The sequence below is a fragment of the Podarcis bocagei genome (assembly GCF_964188305.1).
Source record: "Podarcis bocagei genome assembly, chromosome: 10".
In the NCBI taxonomy this organism is placed as follows: Eukaryota; Metazoa; Chordata; class Lepidosauria; order Squamata; family Lacertidae; genus Podarcis; species Podarcis bocagei.
This window is the reverse complement of record NC_138135.1, coordinates 44,227,029-44,246,712: the sequence shown is the minus strand read 5'-3', so window position 1 is coordinate 44,246,712 and position 19,684 is coordinate 44,227,029. Positions and strand designations below refer to the sequence as shown.

At 43.6% G+C, this 19,684-nt stretch overlaps 1 protein-coding gene and 2 long non-coding RNA genes across 3 annotated transcripts in view; 2 read left to right on the top strand and 1 right to left on the bottom strand.

Moving 5' to 3' along the window:
• LOC308596352 overlaps positions 1-8,105 on the top strand; it is a 44,702-nt gene extending 36,597 nt beyond the window's left edge. Inside the window, exon 3 of the long non-coding RNA XR_014012482.1 lies at positions 1,375-8,105. This is a non-coding gene — a long non-coding RNA (uncharacterized lncRNA). The remainder of the gene's footprint in view (positions 1-1,374) is intronic.
• Positions 1-14,797, bottom strand: part of LOC308596344 — a 32,608-nt gene extending 17,811 nt beyond the window's left edge. Inside the window, exons 1-2 of the long non-coding RNA XR_014012470.1 lie at positions 14,584-14,797; positions 10,706-10,773 (exon numbers count right to left, since the gene is read on the bottom strand). This is a non-coding gene — a long non-coding RNA (uncharacterized lncRNA). The remainder of the gene's footprint in view (positions 1-10,705; positions 10,774-14,583) is intronic.
• Positions 14,798-14,935: 138 nt separating this feature from the next.
• Positions 14,936-19,060, top strand: RPS16 (ribosomal protein S16). The gene is made up of 6 exons (XM_081211283.1): positions 14,936-15,015; positions 15,128-15,180; positions 16,319-16,420; positions 18,115-18,211; positions 18,632-18,679; positions 18,863-19,060. Exons 2-6 carry the CDS (start codon positions 15,133-15,135, stop codon positions 19,006-19,008), a joined length of 441 nt encoding a protein of 146 aa, XP_081067409.1. The 5' UTR covers positions 14,936-15,015; positions 15,128-15,132; the 3' UTR covers positions 19,009-19,060.
• Positions 19,061-19,684: the final 624 nt, after the last annotated feature.

The following is a 19,684-nucleotide window of genomic DNA, read 5'->3' as shown; positions in this document are numbered from 1 at the left end:
AAATGGAGGTATCCATGGTGACAATTGAAGCAGGGTGCTCTTTTATTCTGAATTTCTTATTTCAGAACACTTTGTCTCTGGCAGGATCCAGTGGGGTGGGAGCACAGAATAGCTTCCCAGCAGGAGAGTCACTACTGCGTCCTAGGATGGGGAGAGGCGAGGTGGTGCTGTGGGCGCATCTGTGCTGTCTGTAAAGCCCTGACCTCACTGCCACTTCCCTCTCCCAGTAAGTAGCAGTGGCTCCCCTGGACAAGTCACTCCTGGTCTCTGCCTCTGCAGATCATTGCCTCTGTCTCCATCCACCTTTTCAGATGAGCCCTGAAAAAATTCAGCCCTTGACAGACAACACAGATGACCCTCCTGTTCTGGAAGATACACATGCTGGAGTTTGGCTAGTGCTCTGGATGCTCTCTGCCTTCTGAAAGGTCAATAGAGATGACAACAGCTTCATTGCTGCCTTTTAATTTTCTGCTAATGTTTCTGCAAGAATTACTTAACCAAGACTGTGTACTTCGTTGAGATTCATGAGTAATGTGCATTAGCAAGATGGAAATGGTTTATAAAGCATTTAATTGCATGTGATGCAGCCAAGTATTTTGTCCTTCTTTCAGGGTCCTTGCTGATGTGTTCCCAAGAGACCACAACTTCCCATCACCACTTTAGGAACAGCTCATCCTTTAATGGTTTCTTTTTCATGCTGACTAAAGAAGGTGGCAGGAAGCCACTGTTGCTAAATATGTTTATCTCTCTATCTGACAGCCCTGACAGTGCAATGCTGTTTGCATGGCAAGGAGTTGTGGTAACTGCAAAAAAGGCCACTGTGTGCTAAATGGCGTTCCCAGCCTTTAATTCGATACAGATTAAGGGGAAATTGTTTGAAAAGCTGTAATAAGCTAAAATGACAAATTAATATTAACCTTTAGAATATGAAAAGCCTCATTTGACTTTGAATAACAATGACATGTACATCATATACATCCATAGTTTGTCACAGTTTATTCTAAGTAGGGTTAAATGGAATATTTGAAAGGCAAACCATTTCATGGGAGGGGGAATGCCCCAAGTTCCCTGAAGCTCCCTCTACCTTTTTGTATATGTGTACATATTTACATATCATCTTGGTACTTCAGCACCACTTTTCTTCTTTCATATACCATCCTGATGCTAGCAATGCAACCCCAATTGGGAACCAAGTCTGCAAATGTAATGTGTGAACAGGAAAAAATTCTGTTGCAATTTTTGATTAAATATGCATGAAACTGGGCCATAAAGTTTTAAAATAAGTTTTGCAAATGATGGATTGTATGATTTTAAAGTTCAGAATATACAAGCACTGAACATATAGCACTGACCCTGTCTTCAATATTTCCCTAGTGTGCAGAGGAAGAGCAGAAGCATGTGGGTCCATGAGGCTTAACTTGTAAGCGAGCACAATATGCAAGACTTAATAGTGACTTTACTGCTTGCCTTCACGTAGGTTGAAAGTTAATGCAGAGGCCTTAAGTTAGTGCTTTTTGATGCACAAGTGATTGACAAGACTTAACTATTATCTTAAACTGAAGGTTTTTTTATCCTAGAACTCTGATTTATGTCTAGCATTCAGTTAATATAGACATTCTCAAAATAATAATCATAGTATCAACACCACCAATACAACACACACACACACAAATTGTTGCTGTTGCTGCCAGTTTCACAAATGGCTTGATTTAAAGGCAAAATAAAACAAAACCACCCAGGTTTCTACAGACATTTATTTCTGCATAATTCAAGTATGCCTCTCGCATGTACTGTTCTTGTAGCACCAAATGTAATGTTTATCTTGGCATTTTAATTGGTTTTTAATTAATGGGATTCATTATTAGACCAGTCTCTAGTACACTCTGCTTCACGTATGATATGGTGGCAATAAATCAGGGTTGCTCAGCCTATTAAGAATTTACAGCTGCTTTCCTTTGCAGAATAGGCTCTTTTTGGTGTGTACCTATCTCCCAAGCAACCAAGTAAGCTGTGCTGTTACAGTCCACGCGTAACAAGCAGTTCAATCTGATTAGAAACCAAATCCCTCTTCAATTGGATAGTAAAAAATAAGTAAATAAGCAGCCTTGAATTTAAACACTTGCCTGGCAGCTAAAGGTGACCAGGACCTCAATGCAGGTGAGTGTGCCAGCTCTTAGGCTGGTGTGGTGAAGATGCCCAGAATGGTTCTGCTTGCCCCCAAGTGATGGCAGTACAGGTAGCTCAGGATATTATGGTTTTACACCTGCCTGTTTGGGCTTCTGCCTGCTGTTTGGGTAGATGCACCAGCAGAGCTTCCTGGCTAACAGCAGAGGCTGGCAAGGCAGGGGGACACCTCTGCTCCATCCAAACCCCCTGTAGCATGGTGGACTGGAGGGTTGGGTTGCTTTGTAAACAAACAAATAAATCTTCAAGAAGAAAAGGAATTTTTCCTTCATAGATGAAATCTTCGCATAACCAACTTCCTTGCATTAACCGCACTTCATACATTCTCTTAATAGTAAGCTTGTTGCTGCTCCCAGGTGCCCTCATGCCAGTCAGATAATGTCTTAATGTAGGGTTGCCATATTTCAGAAAGTGAAAGTCTGAACACAAAAGTTGTTGAGCTGCTTCCCCCCCCCCCCAAGATCTCAAAGAAGATTTTTTAAGAAAATTTGCCAAAATCTACACTTACAACATGGGTTGCCATACGTCCGGATTTTCCTGAACATTTAAAGCAATTTTCCGTCCAGACACCGTTTCTGAGGCTGAATCCTGGCAATGTCTGGTAAATTCCAGACAAATGGCAACCCTACTTGATGTATCCTGTACAGATGAGCAGCAAATAACATCTAAACCTGAAAAGTCTTTTTTGCCCATCCTTCTTTCTTTGGGTACTCACTTTGTGTGTGCCTTGACTCTGCCTTGTTGTATCTGTAGAATACAGGCTTGTTTAATTATCCCCTACTTTTCAAAGGTAGTGGCAGCAGTAAAAACAGGATTCATGAATTTGAAAAATAAATGAATCACATTTCAAATGCTAGATAACGGCTCACAACTGTTGCTCTCTCATCATTAAAACAAACCCATGTCTTTTACATTGTGTGTGCAAGGCCTGTTTAAAGAACCTCATTAGATGTGAATTTTGCCTGACAAAATAAAAGCATCTGGTCAAAACCATATGGTTTGTCTGAAAAAAATAAGTCTCTGGAGTGTTACTCACACAGGCCTATGTATCACCAATTCTTCACAGACCTTGTAGTTTTGTAGAAGCTTTCCCACAGCAATTTGGGCTTAATTGTTGGTCTGTTTCTAATCTTGTTTTTCTTTACAAGAGTGACATTTTAATATACTTCCTAATGTTCAGTGTTACCACAACTGCTTAGGGTGTTACTACTGGCTATATTTTGCTTCCTCTGTGTGCTGGGACAGCTGCAGGAAGAGCACATATTGGTATGTTAGATTTCTGAGTCATGAAAATAGTATGGTTCTTTGGGCATAAAGAATAGCCCATAAATACATTCACCCTATTTCAGTTGTATGGCTTGTTTATCAAGTTTTCTGCATTCTCAAAGTGTTCAATGCGCTCAAGTCTGACAAAACTCACAGAAAGCACCTGTATGTTTTTCTTATTTGTTTGTTTCATAAAAGTTATGCAGCACTTGGTGGATGGGTGTGTGGGACCTCAAAGCAGCTTATAAAGAAAATAAAGCAAGAGAATTATTAATAAAACAACTATTTAAAAACATTTTTTAAAATCAATTATCAGCATCAATTGCAGTTGGTAAAAGTTACAGGTAGGTAGCTGTGTTGGTCTGCTGTAGTTGAAACAAAATAAAATAAAAAATTAAAAAAATCCTTCCAGCAGTACCTTAGAGACCAACTAAGTTAGTTCTTGGTATGAGCTTTCGTGTGCATGCACACTTCTTCAGATACACTGAAACGGAAGTCCCTAGACCCTTATATATAGTGAGAGGGTGGGGAGCGGTATTACTCAGAAGGGTGGTGGGAATGGTAAAAGGCACTTCTAGCCACTGAGGCTAGCTGAGCCTCCAGCGACATAACTGGGTCCAGAAGCACCCTCAGACTGCAAGCCTGTTCCTTCAGCAACAGCACAACCCCCATCCAGAGAAGGAAGTTGACCAATTTCTCAGATACTACTCACTCACAGTACCTCTAGGATTTAAGCTCAGCTTGTTTTTCCTCATCCATCTCACCACTGCATCCAAGCACTGGCCCAGGGACAACATGGCCTCTCTTGATTCAGATGTTATGATGAAATAGAGCTGTGTACCGATAATGCCTTGCCACCAAACTCCTAATGACCACTCCCAGTGGCTTCATATAGATATTACAGAATTATAGAATCACAGAGTTGGAAGGGACCATCTAGTCCAACTCCCTGTAACATAGGCATCTTAACTAAAATATCCATAACAGATGGCCACCCAACCTCTGCTTAAAAACTACCAATGAAGGAGAGTCCACAACCTCCCAAGGGAGTCTGTTTCACTGTCAAACAGCTCTTACTGTCAGAAAGTTCTTCAGTCTAGCACTGAAGACAAGAAAGTGCCCTGTAGCATCCCATTATGTAGCCACCAAAGGGCTGAGAAGCACTCTTATGGTGCTGCTCTCTGGATTTGGTCCCAAAGCTAGGATTGGAACCACTGTTAAACAGTAGTCCTGATTCCTATTCCCAATTCCTATTCCCGGTTCAGGATGATACCATGGTCGAAAGCTGATGAGAGATCGAGAAGCAAGAGCAAGTTTGCACTCCCCGTCCCACTCTCTGTAAAAGTAATCCATCAGGGCAACCATGGCCAGGCCTGAACCCAGACTGGAATGGATCTACATAACCTGTCATCCAAGAATTTCTGGTTGTTAAAATTGCAGTGCATGTTTTTCTTATACATCTAGTATGCTGAATTATGGTTACAGTTTTCTTTCTTTATAACCCATTTTCTGCCATGCATGCAATTATACAAACATTTCAAAGTATCTCAAGGTAATTTTTATAAAACGGTTTGCTCACTGTGTGTTGGTTCATGACACATGATAAAGTTGCTTAACTAGGCACAGAGGCAACTAGCAGCTTTGAGCAACAAAGCTCTGATAAGTATGAGCAATAGGGAGAGAGGTGTGTTGTCAAGCACACCCCATATCAAAAGGAGCAACTCATTTAGCCCTTTTCTTGTCATGGGTCACGGCAGCTGGAAATGAGCAGCATGTCAACAAAGAGGCATCTTGGCACTGCCGAACTGGTTTCTGAAAAAGCAGGCAAGAGGATGACACACCCAAAGATGGACTACTGTTGCCATGATCCATGCAGATCTTCTGAAAAACTAATTTGTGCTGGTATAACATCCCCATGTGAAAAAAGGTGTAACATCCTCATATGAATTTCTCATGTGATTTTCGGGCGTGGTTCCTACAGTATATTTATTTTAACACAAGGGTGGGGAATCATTATCAGTCTGAGGGCCGCATTTCCTCATAGGGAAAATTCCAGGGGCCAGGGGCCAGTGATGGGCAGGGCCAGAGGATGGAGGGATGGACTCATACGTTTGCACAATGGGCTACATTCCAGCTATGAAAAGGGCAGAGGTTTCCACACACACTTTTGCATATAAGTGTCTCTCCACCCTCCAATAAAACACTTACAGGAAGAGGCATTACTATAGGCCATTTCAGCCAGGCAAACACAAGGAGGGTGTAGTGCAGGATGGCCTAGGGAGAGACCCAAAAGCCTTAAAAAGAAGCTGAGGTCATACCTGGTTTTCCTCACCTGTCTTAATCATTAAAAAGAGTCACTGATGCACCACACAAACCTCTGCTATACATTAATAAAGCTTCATTATATTTTGAGACCTAAGAATTCATCAAGTTATTCCAGTAGTCTTCTATTTTTTAAATTGGACATTTAAATATTGTATTGCTACCACAAGGGACGTGGGTGGCGTTGTGGTCAAACTCACTGAGCCTCTTGGGCTTGCCAATCAGAAGGTCGGCGGTTTGAATCCCCGTGACGGGGTTTGCTCCCGTTGCTCGGTCCCAGCTCCTGCCAACCTAGCAGTTTGAAAGCACGCCCAAAAAGTGCAATTAGATAAATAGGTACTGCTCCGGTGGGAAGGTAAACGGCATTTCTGTGCGTTGCTCTAGTTTCGGTGTTCCGTTGAGCCAGAAGCAGCTTAGTCATGCTGGCCACATGACCCAGAAAGCTGTCTGCAGACAAATGCCAGCTCCCTCGGCCTATAAAGCAAGATGAGCACCGCAACTCCAGAGTCGTCTGCGACTGGACTTAACTGTAAGGTGTTCTTTACCTTAATCTTTATTGCTACCACACTATTTTTTTACTGCCTCGCCAAAGCCTAGCATGATGATAAAAGGGCCAGTTCTGTATGAGCAGGCAAGGCTCTCTAATGCCAGATTTCTTAGCCAGAACATTATAGCTGTTCAGTGACATATATAAAGTCAAATCACAGACCTTGGTAACTGGTCAATTAAAAAACTGAACAGATAATACAGTTTAGTCTCAAGCCTTTTTACACAAACCCAGTTCACTTCAATGACAGTTTGAACCTGTGCAATATTTTTGACAATAAGGCTGTGGAATATTTTTGACAATAAGGCTGCTATTAGCTGTTTCACATTCAAGCTCTCCTCTGAGAGCATTTAAATGTGTGAGAAAAGCATTTATCCTTTCCTAGGGTGATCAGATGCTTCCGTTTCTAAGGAAAACAACTGGGCCTCTGCTTGATCTTCCCCTTCTGTCATATGCCATGTAATCAAAGGCAGAAAAAGTCAAAATTACAAGGAGAAAGATTTCAACTAAAGGCTTATAGATGAGTGCTGCCGGACAGCTGGGTTTTGGACTGACAAGCTCCAATAAGAATTGGGGGCCCTCCAGACAACCTGTTTATGGTGTATTCATCCTGATATGCTTACCTAAAGCTTACATGGATATTAGATTGTATCCAGTCTTTATTGAACCTATGTTCTGATTGCTTTGTTGAGTGTTTGTACAATGAGTATTTGTTCTGCATTCATTCCGATTGGCTTGTGGGATGTTCATTCATCTTTCCCTTAGTCATTCCCTCATTCTGCACTTTTCAATGCATTTCCCTGTCACTTTCTAAACTGCAAAAAGTCAGGCCCTTTTCTAAAGTGGATTTTTGTGTGTACAGTTTAATCTATTTTAACTGCACAAACCTAAAATTGTGGCATGTGCTTGAATTCCTCCTGCAAAATAGTTAAAGTTTGGAGGTGCCCTCCAATCACTGTGGTGGTAATTATGGGAATGCTACATTTTTGGAACCTGCTTGCAGTGCTGGCCTTTCTATTCCCAATAGCAATGCAAAGTCTCCGTGTTAGTTAACAGGCAGGGAATGGCAAGACCTGAGTTGCCTCACTTGATGTTCTGCCAGATCCTTCCTGTGGCATCACTCCCCTTCCTGTATCAGGGGTTAGGTGGGGGGAGGTTTCTGACTGGTCTTTTGTCACAACTCTGCAAAAGAGCTGGTAGCTGCCTTGCAGGAAGAAAAGGGGCAAACTGGTCATTACAGGACTTAGTCCTGTCCTTTTCTGGAGGACCTGTTTTCTTTTGGGCTCTTGAGCCACCATGTAAGCCCAATCCTATGCATTTTCAAACCAATAGTAAAACTGGAGAAGGAAAATATCACACCAGACTTGCTCTACTGTATATGGAAATACTATACTATTAATTCTGGTAACCAATCTGTTCTAAAGCTTAAGTTACAGAGCCCAGTCCTATGTGTATCTAATCACAGTGCTGGTTTAGTCCTGCTCGGCAGTGGCATGTGAGGGTGTGTGTAGAGTGCCAGTGGTGCCTTTATGGTGGTAATAAAGCAGTCGCCAGCATGAGGCAGGTTGGCAGTGAGGCTGGGGGAGGCGCAGGTTGGGTGTACCAGCCCCTCAAATGAATATGTATCTATGGGGCTGCTGCCACAAACCCAAATCTCTCTTAACCGTGCAACCACCTCACCTTGCCCCATCCAGCGAGTGGCATCAGTACCCCAATCAGAAAGCCCCTGTTGCTGCTCCACCCCACTTGTGTCCTGCCGCTGGTCTCACTGACTTGTGTTACCTCATGGAATAATAATAATAATAATAATTTATTATTTGTACCCCGCCCATCTGGCTGGATTTCCCCAGCCACTCTGGGCGGCTTCCACAGAAACCAAAAAACACTAAAATATCATACATTAAAAGCTTCCCTGAATAGGGCCGCCTTAAGATGTCTTCTGAATGTCAGGTAGTTGTCCATCACCTTGACATCCGATGGGAGGACATTCCACAGGGCGGGCGCCACCACCGAAAAGGCCCTCTGCCTGGTTCCCTGTAGCTTCGCTTCTCGCAATGAGGGAACCGCCAGAAGGCCCTCGGCGCTGGACCTCAGTGTCCGGGCAGAACGATGGGGGTGGAGACGCTCCTTCAGGTATACTGGGCCGAAGCCGTTTAGGGCTTTAAAGGTCAGCACCAACACTTTGAATTGTGCTCGGAAACGTACTGGGAGCCAATGTAGGTCTTTCAAGACCGGTGTTATGTGGTCTCGGCGGCCGCCCCCAGTCACCAGTCTAGCTGCCGCATTCTGGATTAGCTGTAGTTTCCGAGTCACCTTCAAAGGTAGCCCCACGTAGAGCGCATTGCAGTAGTCCAAGCGGGAGATAACCAGAGCATGCACCACTCTGGCGAGACAGTCCGCAGGCAGATAGGGTCTCAGCCTACGTACCAGATGGAGCTGGTAAACAGCTGCCCTGGACACAGATTTGACCTGTGCCTCCATGGACAGCTGTGAGTCCAAAATGACTCCCAGGCTGCGCACCTGGTCCTTCAGGGGCACAGTTACCCTATTCAGGACCAGGGAGTTCTCCACACCAGCCCGCCCCCTGTCCCCCAAAAACAGTACTTCTGTCTTGTCAGGATTCAACTTCAATCCATTAGCCGCCATCCATCCTCCAACCGCCTCCAGGCACTCACACAGGACCTTCACCGCCTTCACTGGTTCTGATTTGAAAGAAAGGTAGAGCTGGGTATCATCTGCATATTGATGGACACCCAGTCCAAACCCCCTGATGATCTCTCCCAGCGGCTTCATATAGATGTTAAAAAGCATGGGGGATAGGACGGAACCCTGAGGCACCCCACAAGTGAGGGCCCAAGGGTCTGAACACTCATCCCCCACCACCACTTTCTGAACACGGCCCAGGAGAAAGGAGCGAAACCACTGTATAACAGTGCCCCCAGCTCCCAACCCCTCTAGACGGTCCAGAAGGATGTTATGGTCGATTGTATCAAAGGCCGCTGAGAGATCCAGCAGAACTAGGAAACAACTCTCACCTTTGTCCCTAGCTCGCCGGAGATCATCAACCAGTGCGACCAAGGCAGTTTCAGTCCCATGATGAGGCCTGAACCCTGATTGGAAGGGATCCAAATGGTCCGCATCCTCCAGGCGTGCCTGGAGTTGTTCAGCAACCACACGCTCAATCACCTTGCCCAAGAATGGAAGATTTGAGACTGGGCGATAGTTGGCCATACTGGCCGGGTCTAAAGATGGTTTTTTAAGAAGCGGTTTAATGACCGCCTCTTTCAGCGGATCTGGGAATGTTCCCTCACAGAGGGAAGCATTCACCACCCCGCAGAGCCCATCGCCCAGCCCTTCCCGGCTAGCTTTTATAAGCCAGGATGGGCAAGGATCAAGGAGACAGGTGGTTGGTTTCACTCGTCCAAGCAGCCTGTCCACATCCTCGGGGGTAACGGATTGAAATTGATTCCATGCAACTTGACCAGACAGGGCTCTAGCACTCTCCCGCCCCAGCCCTGCTCCCACGGTGGTGTCTAGCTCCTTCCGAATATGAGTGATTTTATCTGCAAAAAACTTTGCAAAATCGTTGCAGGAGATCTTGGGGTCTTTACAAGGCCCCGATGGTAAAGGTGGTTCCGTTAAATTGCGGACCACCTGAAAGAGTCTCCTGCTACTATTTTCTGCAGATGCAATAGAGGCGGTGAAGAAAGTCTTCCTCGCCGTCGCTATCGCCACTTGGTAGGCTCGATGCCCAGCTGCCATCAGTCTTGTGTTCTTCACTACATTCTACATCTATCAGCCTTGTTCCTCCTATGCACAGTGTAGCACTGCTTCCATGTGCCATTCTTTCTATAAAAGCAGATAGGTGTACACTTCTGTGTGGTGTCCCCAACTTCAGTATCAAACTCGAACCTTACAATAGAGGACTATGGCTGAAAATCAAAGGCAAAGTGTGTCTGAACAAAGTCTAAATTGTAAGTTAACATGTTGGGAGACTGTAAAATGGGAGACTAATAGTTGGACCAAAAGCTGTGCTTCTGATTATGGGAGGAACCTTTCTTCGAATGTAAGAGACTTTGACCCAGCAGACCAACAAACAGAGGAGGTGTTTTGTTTTGTTTTGTTTCTCCTCCCCCTGAAGCCAAGGGTGTAGCCAGGATTTATTGGGGGGGGGAGGTTTTATGGGGGGGGGAGAGAACCAAGTTATCTGTGACACAATTGGTCAGTTAGTTAAGCATTTTTATTTCTTTACTTGATGGGGGGGGGCAGCTGCTACCCTGCACCTTGCCTGCAGCCTCCCAATGCCACCTTGCCCACTGTTTTCTGTATTTAAAAGATTTGGAGTACTGCATTGTGAAGAAGGAATTCGTGAAAATTGTCTCCTACCTCTGTTTGTGGGAGTCTCTGCTGGACAAAGGTTTTGGATCCAAGTCATGGTGCATAAGCTGAGGTAACTGCACAAAATCAAGGTAAAATAGTTTAAAAATTAAATAAAAATGTATTCAAAAATGAGAAAACAAAACCAAAGAGAACAAAATAATCAAGTCAGCAGTAACATTTCTGAAAAATCAACAATATAATCTAGACAATTCTGTTTTGTTTTTGTTTGAAGGATACAATACACTTATTTTCCTCTATGTAACAAGATGATATCAGTTTAGCACTGAAATTGAGAAAACAGAGCCAATTTTGTCTTGGAAGGGCTCATTAATTTCAAGTCATGACACTGAAGATGCATATCTCCAAATATGAGGCGCCTAATAATGCATTCATTGACTCAACATATACTGAGAAAGCCAAGCATACTCAAGTTATAATATCCATGTTGGCAAGAAAGAGTGAACTCACACTTTCCACAGCTCACTGAAATACCAAGTAGTTCATGAATGTCATTTATAAAATATGCAAGAAAGAACGAGATGACGCATGTTCACAGCAATGGTTACAACGTTCATGCTGAACAAATTTAATATGGAAATTATGTATGCTGAATGCAGTTGAGAGAGAATGCCATCTGTGAGTTATGGATGTCATGACCAATGCAGTTCATTTGTCCAATGTAAATTTAATAACAAAACAAATGTGGAAGCGCTCTACCTTCTAAGGAACATAAGCTTTGCTATAGTAGGTCTCCTGAAATCTCAGGCACTTGTTATTTATCCATCAATATCAAAGAAAAGAAAAATGGGGAAAAAAGGAATTATCTTCTACTTTCATTAGCCCCACAACAGAAACTTGAGGGCAAGATAAGCGTTTGAATGTTCAAATCTCCCTCTACTTCAAAGCTCGCTGGCAAATAAGGTACAGTCATAGTGGTATTATTCCTATCCTGTGTTATGCTTATCAGTGATAAGAAAATATTTAGAATAACCGCTAGGTGGCATACCAATTCTGGCCATTTGCAAAACCAATTAGTCAACATGGATCATATGGGAAGAAGGAAAATATAAAACAGGAGGCGTCCAGTTCTAATAAATAAAACTTCTAGTAACTTTTTATACTTCTATTCTTATCACTAGTGGAGCAACAACAGTAAGAGAGAAGGCAAACCTTGGACGAACTGAAAAATATTTATTAATTTGAAGCAAGTCCCACAAAATTTGGAGAAATACATGCCCTACCAAGAAACCATTACTTTCAAGCCAGCATTATCTGTTTTCTCTAATAACATTTGTATTTAACGGCTTTAATCCTCAGAGATGTCCATTGTGATGTATACCACAAAACTTTTTTATTTGAAAGTGAATTGGACTGGATATGGGAAGCAGGACTGACTACAACTGATAGATTCAGTTTGTGGCAAGGGCTATGCACCAGAAACAAAATACATATTGCACCTACTAGATTGGCCTGGAACCGCTTCCATTTTCCATATGATGGCACTATGGGCAAATAGGAAGTTTTTATAGCTTCCAATTATGCCTGACTGCTTATAATGAATTCAGCGCAATTCCCTCAATTGCATATAAGGCAAAGAACAAAAAAAGGTGTTGCTGGACCACGGAACATGTAGAAAGCAATCTAACAGAATTATTAAATAAAGCATGTATGAATAATCTCTATGATTGGAGCTGGAAAATATTATCAATCAACACTAGTGGGCTTGTCCACACTGAACTTTTGCCCCACTTTTTCTAGGTACAGGTCCATGCTTTAAACCTCTGTGTTCCAGCATTCTTTTTTCAGATTTTCCATGAAAAAAAGTACAGATAGTGCAATTCTGTATGTATGGACTCAGAAGCAAATCTCATGGGGTTTCAATGGTATTTACTCTCAAGCAGATATAGGACTGCAAACTGAATCAGATTCCTACATCCATGCATCTGCAAAGCTGCAGTTATGTGGCATGACATTAATATGCAAGAACTAAACAGCATAGAACCAGCAGCTGGACTTTGGTCCAGTCAGTGGTAGCCGGGATAGGTGCAACTTGGTCCAGTTTCCTGATACAACTATAGGTTTAGTTCAACCCTTGCACCTTAAAGATATTCAGTGGCCCTTTTAAACTCAAAGCACAATTTTTGCATGTCTACTCATAAGTAAATTTAATGGTGCTTGCTCCTACAGTGTGTAGGATTGTAGCCCAAGTCATACTTATAGGGACTTTCCTTCCCTTGTCTAGCCATACCAACTTTGGAGAGGTGTTAGTGGGAAGAGCACGATACTAAAAGGTGACAGAATATTAGTTTATCCAGAGCTAAAGGGCATTATTTTGTGTGTGATCCTAAAAGTGTTATCCTTTGCTTATTCTGTGTGCTTAACATTGCACTTCCTTAGGCTTGCCATATGTCAGGAAAATTCCTGACAAGAAGGATTTGCTGAACTAACAAACTAAATTGGAATACAAAAAAGGGAGGTGCGAGGAGGTCCGGGAAACAAGCAAATGAAAGATAAGTAACGGAAAGATTGAATTGTTTTTAACTATTTTTATTTTGTATTTTTCTTTTTTCATTTTGTAATATTTTGAAAATCTCAATAAATATCTTTTTTTTTTAAAAAAGGAAAATTCCTGACAAGTCCTGGTTTTTGGGAGGCGTCAGGGGAATTTTATTGCCAAATCAGCAAAATGTCAGGGTACACCTGGATGTATGGCAACACAATAGAAAAAGCAGGGGAAACAGCTCCCAAAGCTTAAAATCACTATTTTGGGGGGAGGTTCCCCCCCAGAAAACCGTCAGCAATTGGGGCTTGTTCCCAAAAAGAACTCAACAGCTTTGCAGGTGTCAGGAATTTTACTTTTAAAATATGGCAGCCCTACACTTATTTATCTGAGTTTAAGCTCCAAAACTGTGGAACCTATTTCTAAGTAAACAGGAATAAGAATGGCTGATTTACAGTGGTACCTTGGGTTAAGTACTTAATTCGTTCCAGAGGTCTGTTCTTAACCTGAAACTGTTCTTAACCTGAAGCACCACCTTCGCTAATGGGGCCTCTTGCTGCTGCTGCGCCGCCGGAGCACGATTTCTGTGCTCATCCTGAAGCAAAGTTCTCAACCTGAGGCACTATTTGTGGGTTAGCAGAGTCTGTAACCTGAAGCGTATGTAACCCAAGGTACCCCTGTACCTGGAAGTAGATCTCACTGCAATAAAGGGAATTCATTTTGAAATATAAGCAATGGTTATGGAATGGTTGGCATTATTCCCACACTATCTGGGTTGTAGAGGTAGGATATACCGTAATATGCTAATTTCTACCCTGCCATAAAACGCCTGGGCAAAGCATATACTGTATTCAAATCTTCTGTCTGAGTATCCATGACGACCGCTTTTCTAATTACAGGATGACAAAATAAAAAAAAATCCTTCCAGTAGCACCTTAAAGACCAACTAAGTTAGTTTCGTGTGCTTCTTCAGATACACTGAAACAGAAGTTGCCAGATCCTTCTATATAGTGAGAAGGTGGGGAGGGGTATTACTCAGAAGGGTGGTGGGAATGGGAGATTGGCAGATAGCTGAGATGAGCCTGTTGACGACTCTTAACGACTGCAATAGGTCTTACAGGAAAAGGCAAGGGGTGAGAAGGTGAGAAATGGCTTAGTCATGTATAGTGAGATAAGAATCCAATGTCTCTGTTCAGACCAGGTCTCTCCATGGTTTTAAGTTTGGTAATGAGTTGCAATTCAGCAGCTTCTCTTTCCAGTCTGTTTCTGAACAGGATGACAAGGTTGAGTAAGTCTGCGCACACACTTATAAAACATATCTGAAGCCTTCCCTCAAATAATTATGGGAACTGTACTCTTCGTAAGAGTTCCAGTGCCCACCAACCTTTAATAAAGTCTTTGGAAGGAGGAGGCCGTGGGGGGGGGGGGCGACGAATTCGCTTTAAACCGTTGGTGGCCTCGCAGCCTCAGCAGCGCGAGCATCAACATCAGGTGGGGGTAAATGTGCCTATTAAACGTTATGCAGCATGAACGCGCCTGGCTGCCTCCGCCCACCCCACCTTCTCTCTCTCTCTCTCTACACAGGAATGACCCTCGCGGAGAAACCCCTGCGAACGAGAGAGCCGCGAGCGCCGCCATCTCCCTCAGGCAACTTGCGGAGTCAGCGACGGGAGGCCAAAGCGGAAGCTTTGCCGGGCAGCGCTGCGGCGTCGCCGGAAACGACGTCACGCCCCGCGCGACCGAGCCTGCCCCTGCGAGACAGGCCTGGGAAGCCCCGTGCGCCTCCCTTTTCTCTTCCGCTCTCGCTGACGGCAAGGTGGGTGATCCGTGGGGCTCCGGCCTTTTTCCCCGGTCGCGGCGTTTAGCGCGGGTCTCGCGAGCTGGTCTCTCACTCGCCCGTTTCTTTGTGCTTTTGTCCCCTCCCTCAGGCGCCATGCCGGCTAAGGGGCCCCTCCAGAGCGTGCAGGTCTTCGGCAGGAAGGTGAGGCTGGCGGGGCCGAGGGGGGGCGGGGGGGGTGGGGGTGGTTGGGCCTGGCTCCTTCCCTTGGCGACTCTTGGACTGTACAGAGGGGAAGGGAGGGAGCGGGTACCGGGGACCGGACCTCGGTTCATTCTGCCCCGTGAGTCTCGGCTGCTGCGGTGAAGGCGCCGCGTGTCTCCTTTTCCTCCTAGCGCGCCTCGGCTCCCTCGCACAATTCATTGGCCCTTTTTCTCCCGCCGCCCAAAAATAAAGTAACTGCAGCTGCTTGAGTAGAGGGCGAATTGGGTTCAGCGCCCCCTGCTCCTCCCGACGAGTTGTCTTGTTTTCGCATAACTTGGCGGGGAGAGGGGAGGCCCTTCTCCACGTGGCTTTTGTAAGCCTCCCCCCCTTTTTTTTACAAACACATTTCCCTCCCTTTGCCTTCTGAAAAGCTTACAGTGTAATTTTTTAAAAAATCAAATCGAGATTTGTTTTATTGTGTATTTGAATGGGCTGTTTCTGCTTTGGTTTGCTCCAGTTTTCCGTATTAGTTTGCATAATTCTTAATGTTATGTCAACAGTATTCGTTTCCCCTTTCTATATTGTTAACTGCCCTACCCCAGCCTTGGTATATATTAAGGTCACATGCGACATGGAGCACATCCTCGCTTTCTTATAATGGGTCTTTGCCACTCCACTGCTCCACCAGTGCTGAAGTCCGGAGTTGTCCATAAGAACATAAAAAAAGAGTATTGAATTGGGATGAGGGCCCATCTAGTCCCAACATCCTGTTCCTGCAATCGCTTGTGCAAATGTCTATTGGAAGCAGGGCATGAATGCAACAGTGCACTCTCACCAGTTGTGGTTCCCAGCAATTTTGTGGTGTTGATCTCTGCAGCGTTTTTTCTTTTAAAAGGATTTGCATTGCATAATAAAAAACGAGGATAGGATTTTATAGATATATGTGAATAGCAGAAGCTACACTGAAGTGTGAGCCAGATCTAACAGCTACCGAAACAGCTACTGGTTTTAGCAGTAGTGATCTGTATATAGGGGTTGCTTCATAATTATATTCTAGAATGGGAAAGATACAATTAATGCTGCTCAACTATATACTTTATGTTAGAATTGTTCTTGTTTTTTCCCTACCTTATTTTAGAAAACTGCTACTGCAGTTGCTCACTGCAAAAGAGGAAATGGCCTCATTAAGGTGAATGGAAGGCCTCTGGAAATGATAGAGCCCAGAACTCTGCAGTACAAAGTAAGTTGCTACTTTCATTTTAGCATCATGAAATGATTGTTGTGTAGAGGTAGAGGTAAAGGTACCCCTGCCCGTACGGGCCAGTCTTGACAGACTCTAGGGTTGTGCGCTCATCTCACTCTAGAGGCCGGGAGCCAGCGCAGACACTTCTGGGTCATGTGGCCAGCGTAACGAAGCTACTCTGGCGAGCCAGAGCCGCACACGGAACTGCCGTTTACCTTCCCGCTAGTAAGCGGTCCCTATTTATCTACTTGCACTCGGGGGTGCTTTTGAACTGCTAAGTTGGCAGGCGCTGGGACCGAGCAGCAGGAGCGCACCCCGCCGCTGGGATTCGAACCGCCGACCATGCGATCGGCAAGTCCTAGGTGGTAGAGGTCCCTCTAGGTGGTAGAGGTCCCTCTAGGTGGTAGAGGTACCACCTAGCATACTAGTACAAACTGAACCCCCCCCCCAAGTAAATAAAAGTGTCATGCTATGCAAATACCTATTGTGAGGGTAGACTGCGTGAATAAGGCACCTACCACTGCTTCCTAACAGTCATTGCAGTGTGACTGCCCCTTTAACGTTTGGGGTAGTGTTATACTTTGGAAATCACTATGGTAAGGCGGTGTCAAGAATCTGAAGGCAAATAGGGCAGTGTTGCGTGTTTCTGTGCCCTTGAATACTACTTAGCTATACCTATTAAAAGACAAGCCTCTCTTCTTTTTAAAGCTGAGTTGGGGGGAGTATGAGGCTTTCTAGTTGTTGTTGGACTCCAACTCGCATCTTCCCCAGCCATCATGGCCAGTGGTTGGGGATTATGGGAACAGTAGCCTCACAGCATCTGGATGGCCACATGTTGGCCGCTCTGGTTTAGACCACCAGTACTGTATTTCTGCAGTGCAGTGGAGAAGTAGAACTGAAGTGGGTATCTGGGTAAATAATCAAATCTGGTCAGAGTGGCTGGGGCAACCCAATCAGATGGACAGGGTACAAGTATTTATACATACATTTTATACCACTAAATCAAGATAAAAAATGGTCTCAAAACAGTGCACATAACAGTGAAAATATAAATAGGCAAATATGAAATCAACATAACTGGGTCACATGGTAGGGTAAGCTGGTGTAAATAAAAATGTTTTAAGCTGACGTCTAAAACTAAACACATGAAACACTTGTCACATATACAGATACTACAGTGTAGGTGCTAAATACCTCATCTCTTGTGGCCTCCAGACATGTCATAAAGGGACAGTTAGCGATTTTTCTCCAGCAGATTTCTCAGAATGACTAGGAATGTATGGAGAGAAGTGGTGCTTCAGGTAGATTGAACAGGGAAAAATAATTTGCATTCTATGTGGTGATGCAGTCATACACTGAAGTAATTAAAAGCACAATCATTCTTACTGTATCCCTGGGATGCAACCCTGTGCATATTTACCTGGAAGTAAGGCACACCAAGCACAGTGGGACTTTTGAGTTGACATGCATAGGATTGTGCTGTTAGTGATCTACTCTCCTTTACTACATACAGTAGGTTCAGCCTGATAAACATGTATTGGATGGACATAGAGCAGGCTTACTAATTTTTTTGTAAATGCTACATTACAGAATTAGAACTTGTAGTTGCAATGCTAATTAAAGTGTGCTGAGATCATGAGTGCTTAAATGTTCTTTTTATAAATTTTATAACTTAAATGTTCTTTCTCTAGCTGCTTGAACCAGTTCTCCTTTTGGGCAAGGAGCGCTTTGCAGGAGTCGACATCAGAGTCCGTGTGAAGGGTGGAGGTCACGTAGCACAAATATATGGTATGACTTATAAGCAATATTTGTTCGTTTGGGCTGAAAAAGAACAGACATTTGTTTACATATATTAGCCGCTTCCTAAAATGCACATAAGTATTTCTAATCCACCTTCGTACAATTATAGATGTTATAAGAATATTGATAGGTCTAGAGTCCCATCTATTAAATTTGCCAGCTAGTTCTTGTACCAGGTTTTTTCCCCTCTCTCAAATTTTTGCATGAGATCCCAGATCAAAAGAGCAGGAGTGTGCAGAATAGTATTGCTGTAGATGTGTCCAAGTATATGCAATATGTGTGCATAGTCATATTAGCTCAGAGGTACTACCTAAATATCCCCAGTCACCCCATAGTTATGTGCTCTGATCTGCATTTCACTTTGCTAACCAGATTGTATCTAGTGCTAATTGTTGCTTTCTTCTACAGCAATTCGGCAGTCTATTTCCAAAGCGCTGGTGGCTTATTACCAGAAATGTAAGTTTCTCCATTTAACTTTTTTTCTTGTCTCTTACAAATACATAACTTCAGACCAGCTGTGAAGGGCTACAGTTTGTAGAGTATTATTGGTACTTAATTGTACTGTTCTGAGCCAGATCCAGCATTGCACATAAGTGAATGTTTTGAGGACTAATGCAAGTATTATTTTGTTTTCCCAAGATGTCGATGAAGCTTCCAAGAAGGAGATAAAGGATATCCTTATCCAGTACGATAGGACTCTTTTGGTTGCTGATCCTCGTCGTTGTGAATCCAAGAAGTTTGGTGGACCTGGTGCTCGTGCCCGTTACCAGAAGTCTTACCGTTAAAAGAAAACTATGCATTTGTTCAGTCTTTTAAATAAAGATGGAGGAAACTGAATTCTTGTGTTTGTCTGAAAACCTTACACAATTCTCTGCATATTTGGGTGTTCAAGAAGAAAATTTATCAGTTGGTTGAAGTTACAGGATATAATTCCAATGTGTAGAACACATTTTTAAGTTGCATAGTCCTTCCTGTTGTGAGATCAGGGAATCTTAATGGGTCAAGGGACTTAAAGGGATCACAAAAGAAGCAGTGGGTGTGATTGCTTCTGGCTGTCTCCTCTTTCCTGGCACTTGTTCAGGAGTTTAAGTAGCAAAGTAGAGCATTTTAGAAGCACCAAAAAGGTAAATGCAGAAGTTATTATCATCACTGTTGCTGCTACTAGTTGTCTTGAGGTGCAATTGTATGGATGAAAGTCAATAAATTAAGAGATTTCCTCTCAGGAAAGTGCGTATAAGACCAGTTGTCGAATTAATTCCACCATGTGATTATACAGGGTGAGTCCTTTAAAATAGGTCCCGTGGATACAGAGTACACACGTTCCACTGGGCCTCTTTTAAATGACTCGCCCTTTATATAGGTAACTGATGCAGCACAGTTATTGGGAACTAGCCTCTGCAAATTGTGTTTGACTAGTAGAAGTCCCAGAGCTCTGATTACAGATGGCTGCTAATGCCTGCA

Bases quoted from the DNA above. Each gene is read 5' to 3' on its own strand.
- RPS16 (XM_081211283.1), top strand. From the start codon at position 15,133: ATGCCGGCTAAGGGGCCCCTCCAGAGCGTGCAGGTCTTCGGCAGGAAG. The intron at 15,181-16,318 runs GTGAGGCTGGCG...ACCTTATTTTAG, and splicing joins TGCAGGTCTTCGGCAGGAAG to AAAACTGCTACTGCAGTTGC. The intron at 18,212-18,631 runs GTATGACTTATA...TTTCTTCTACAG, and splicing joins TCACGTAGCACAAATATATG to CAATTCGGCAGTCTATTTCC.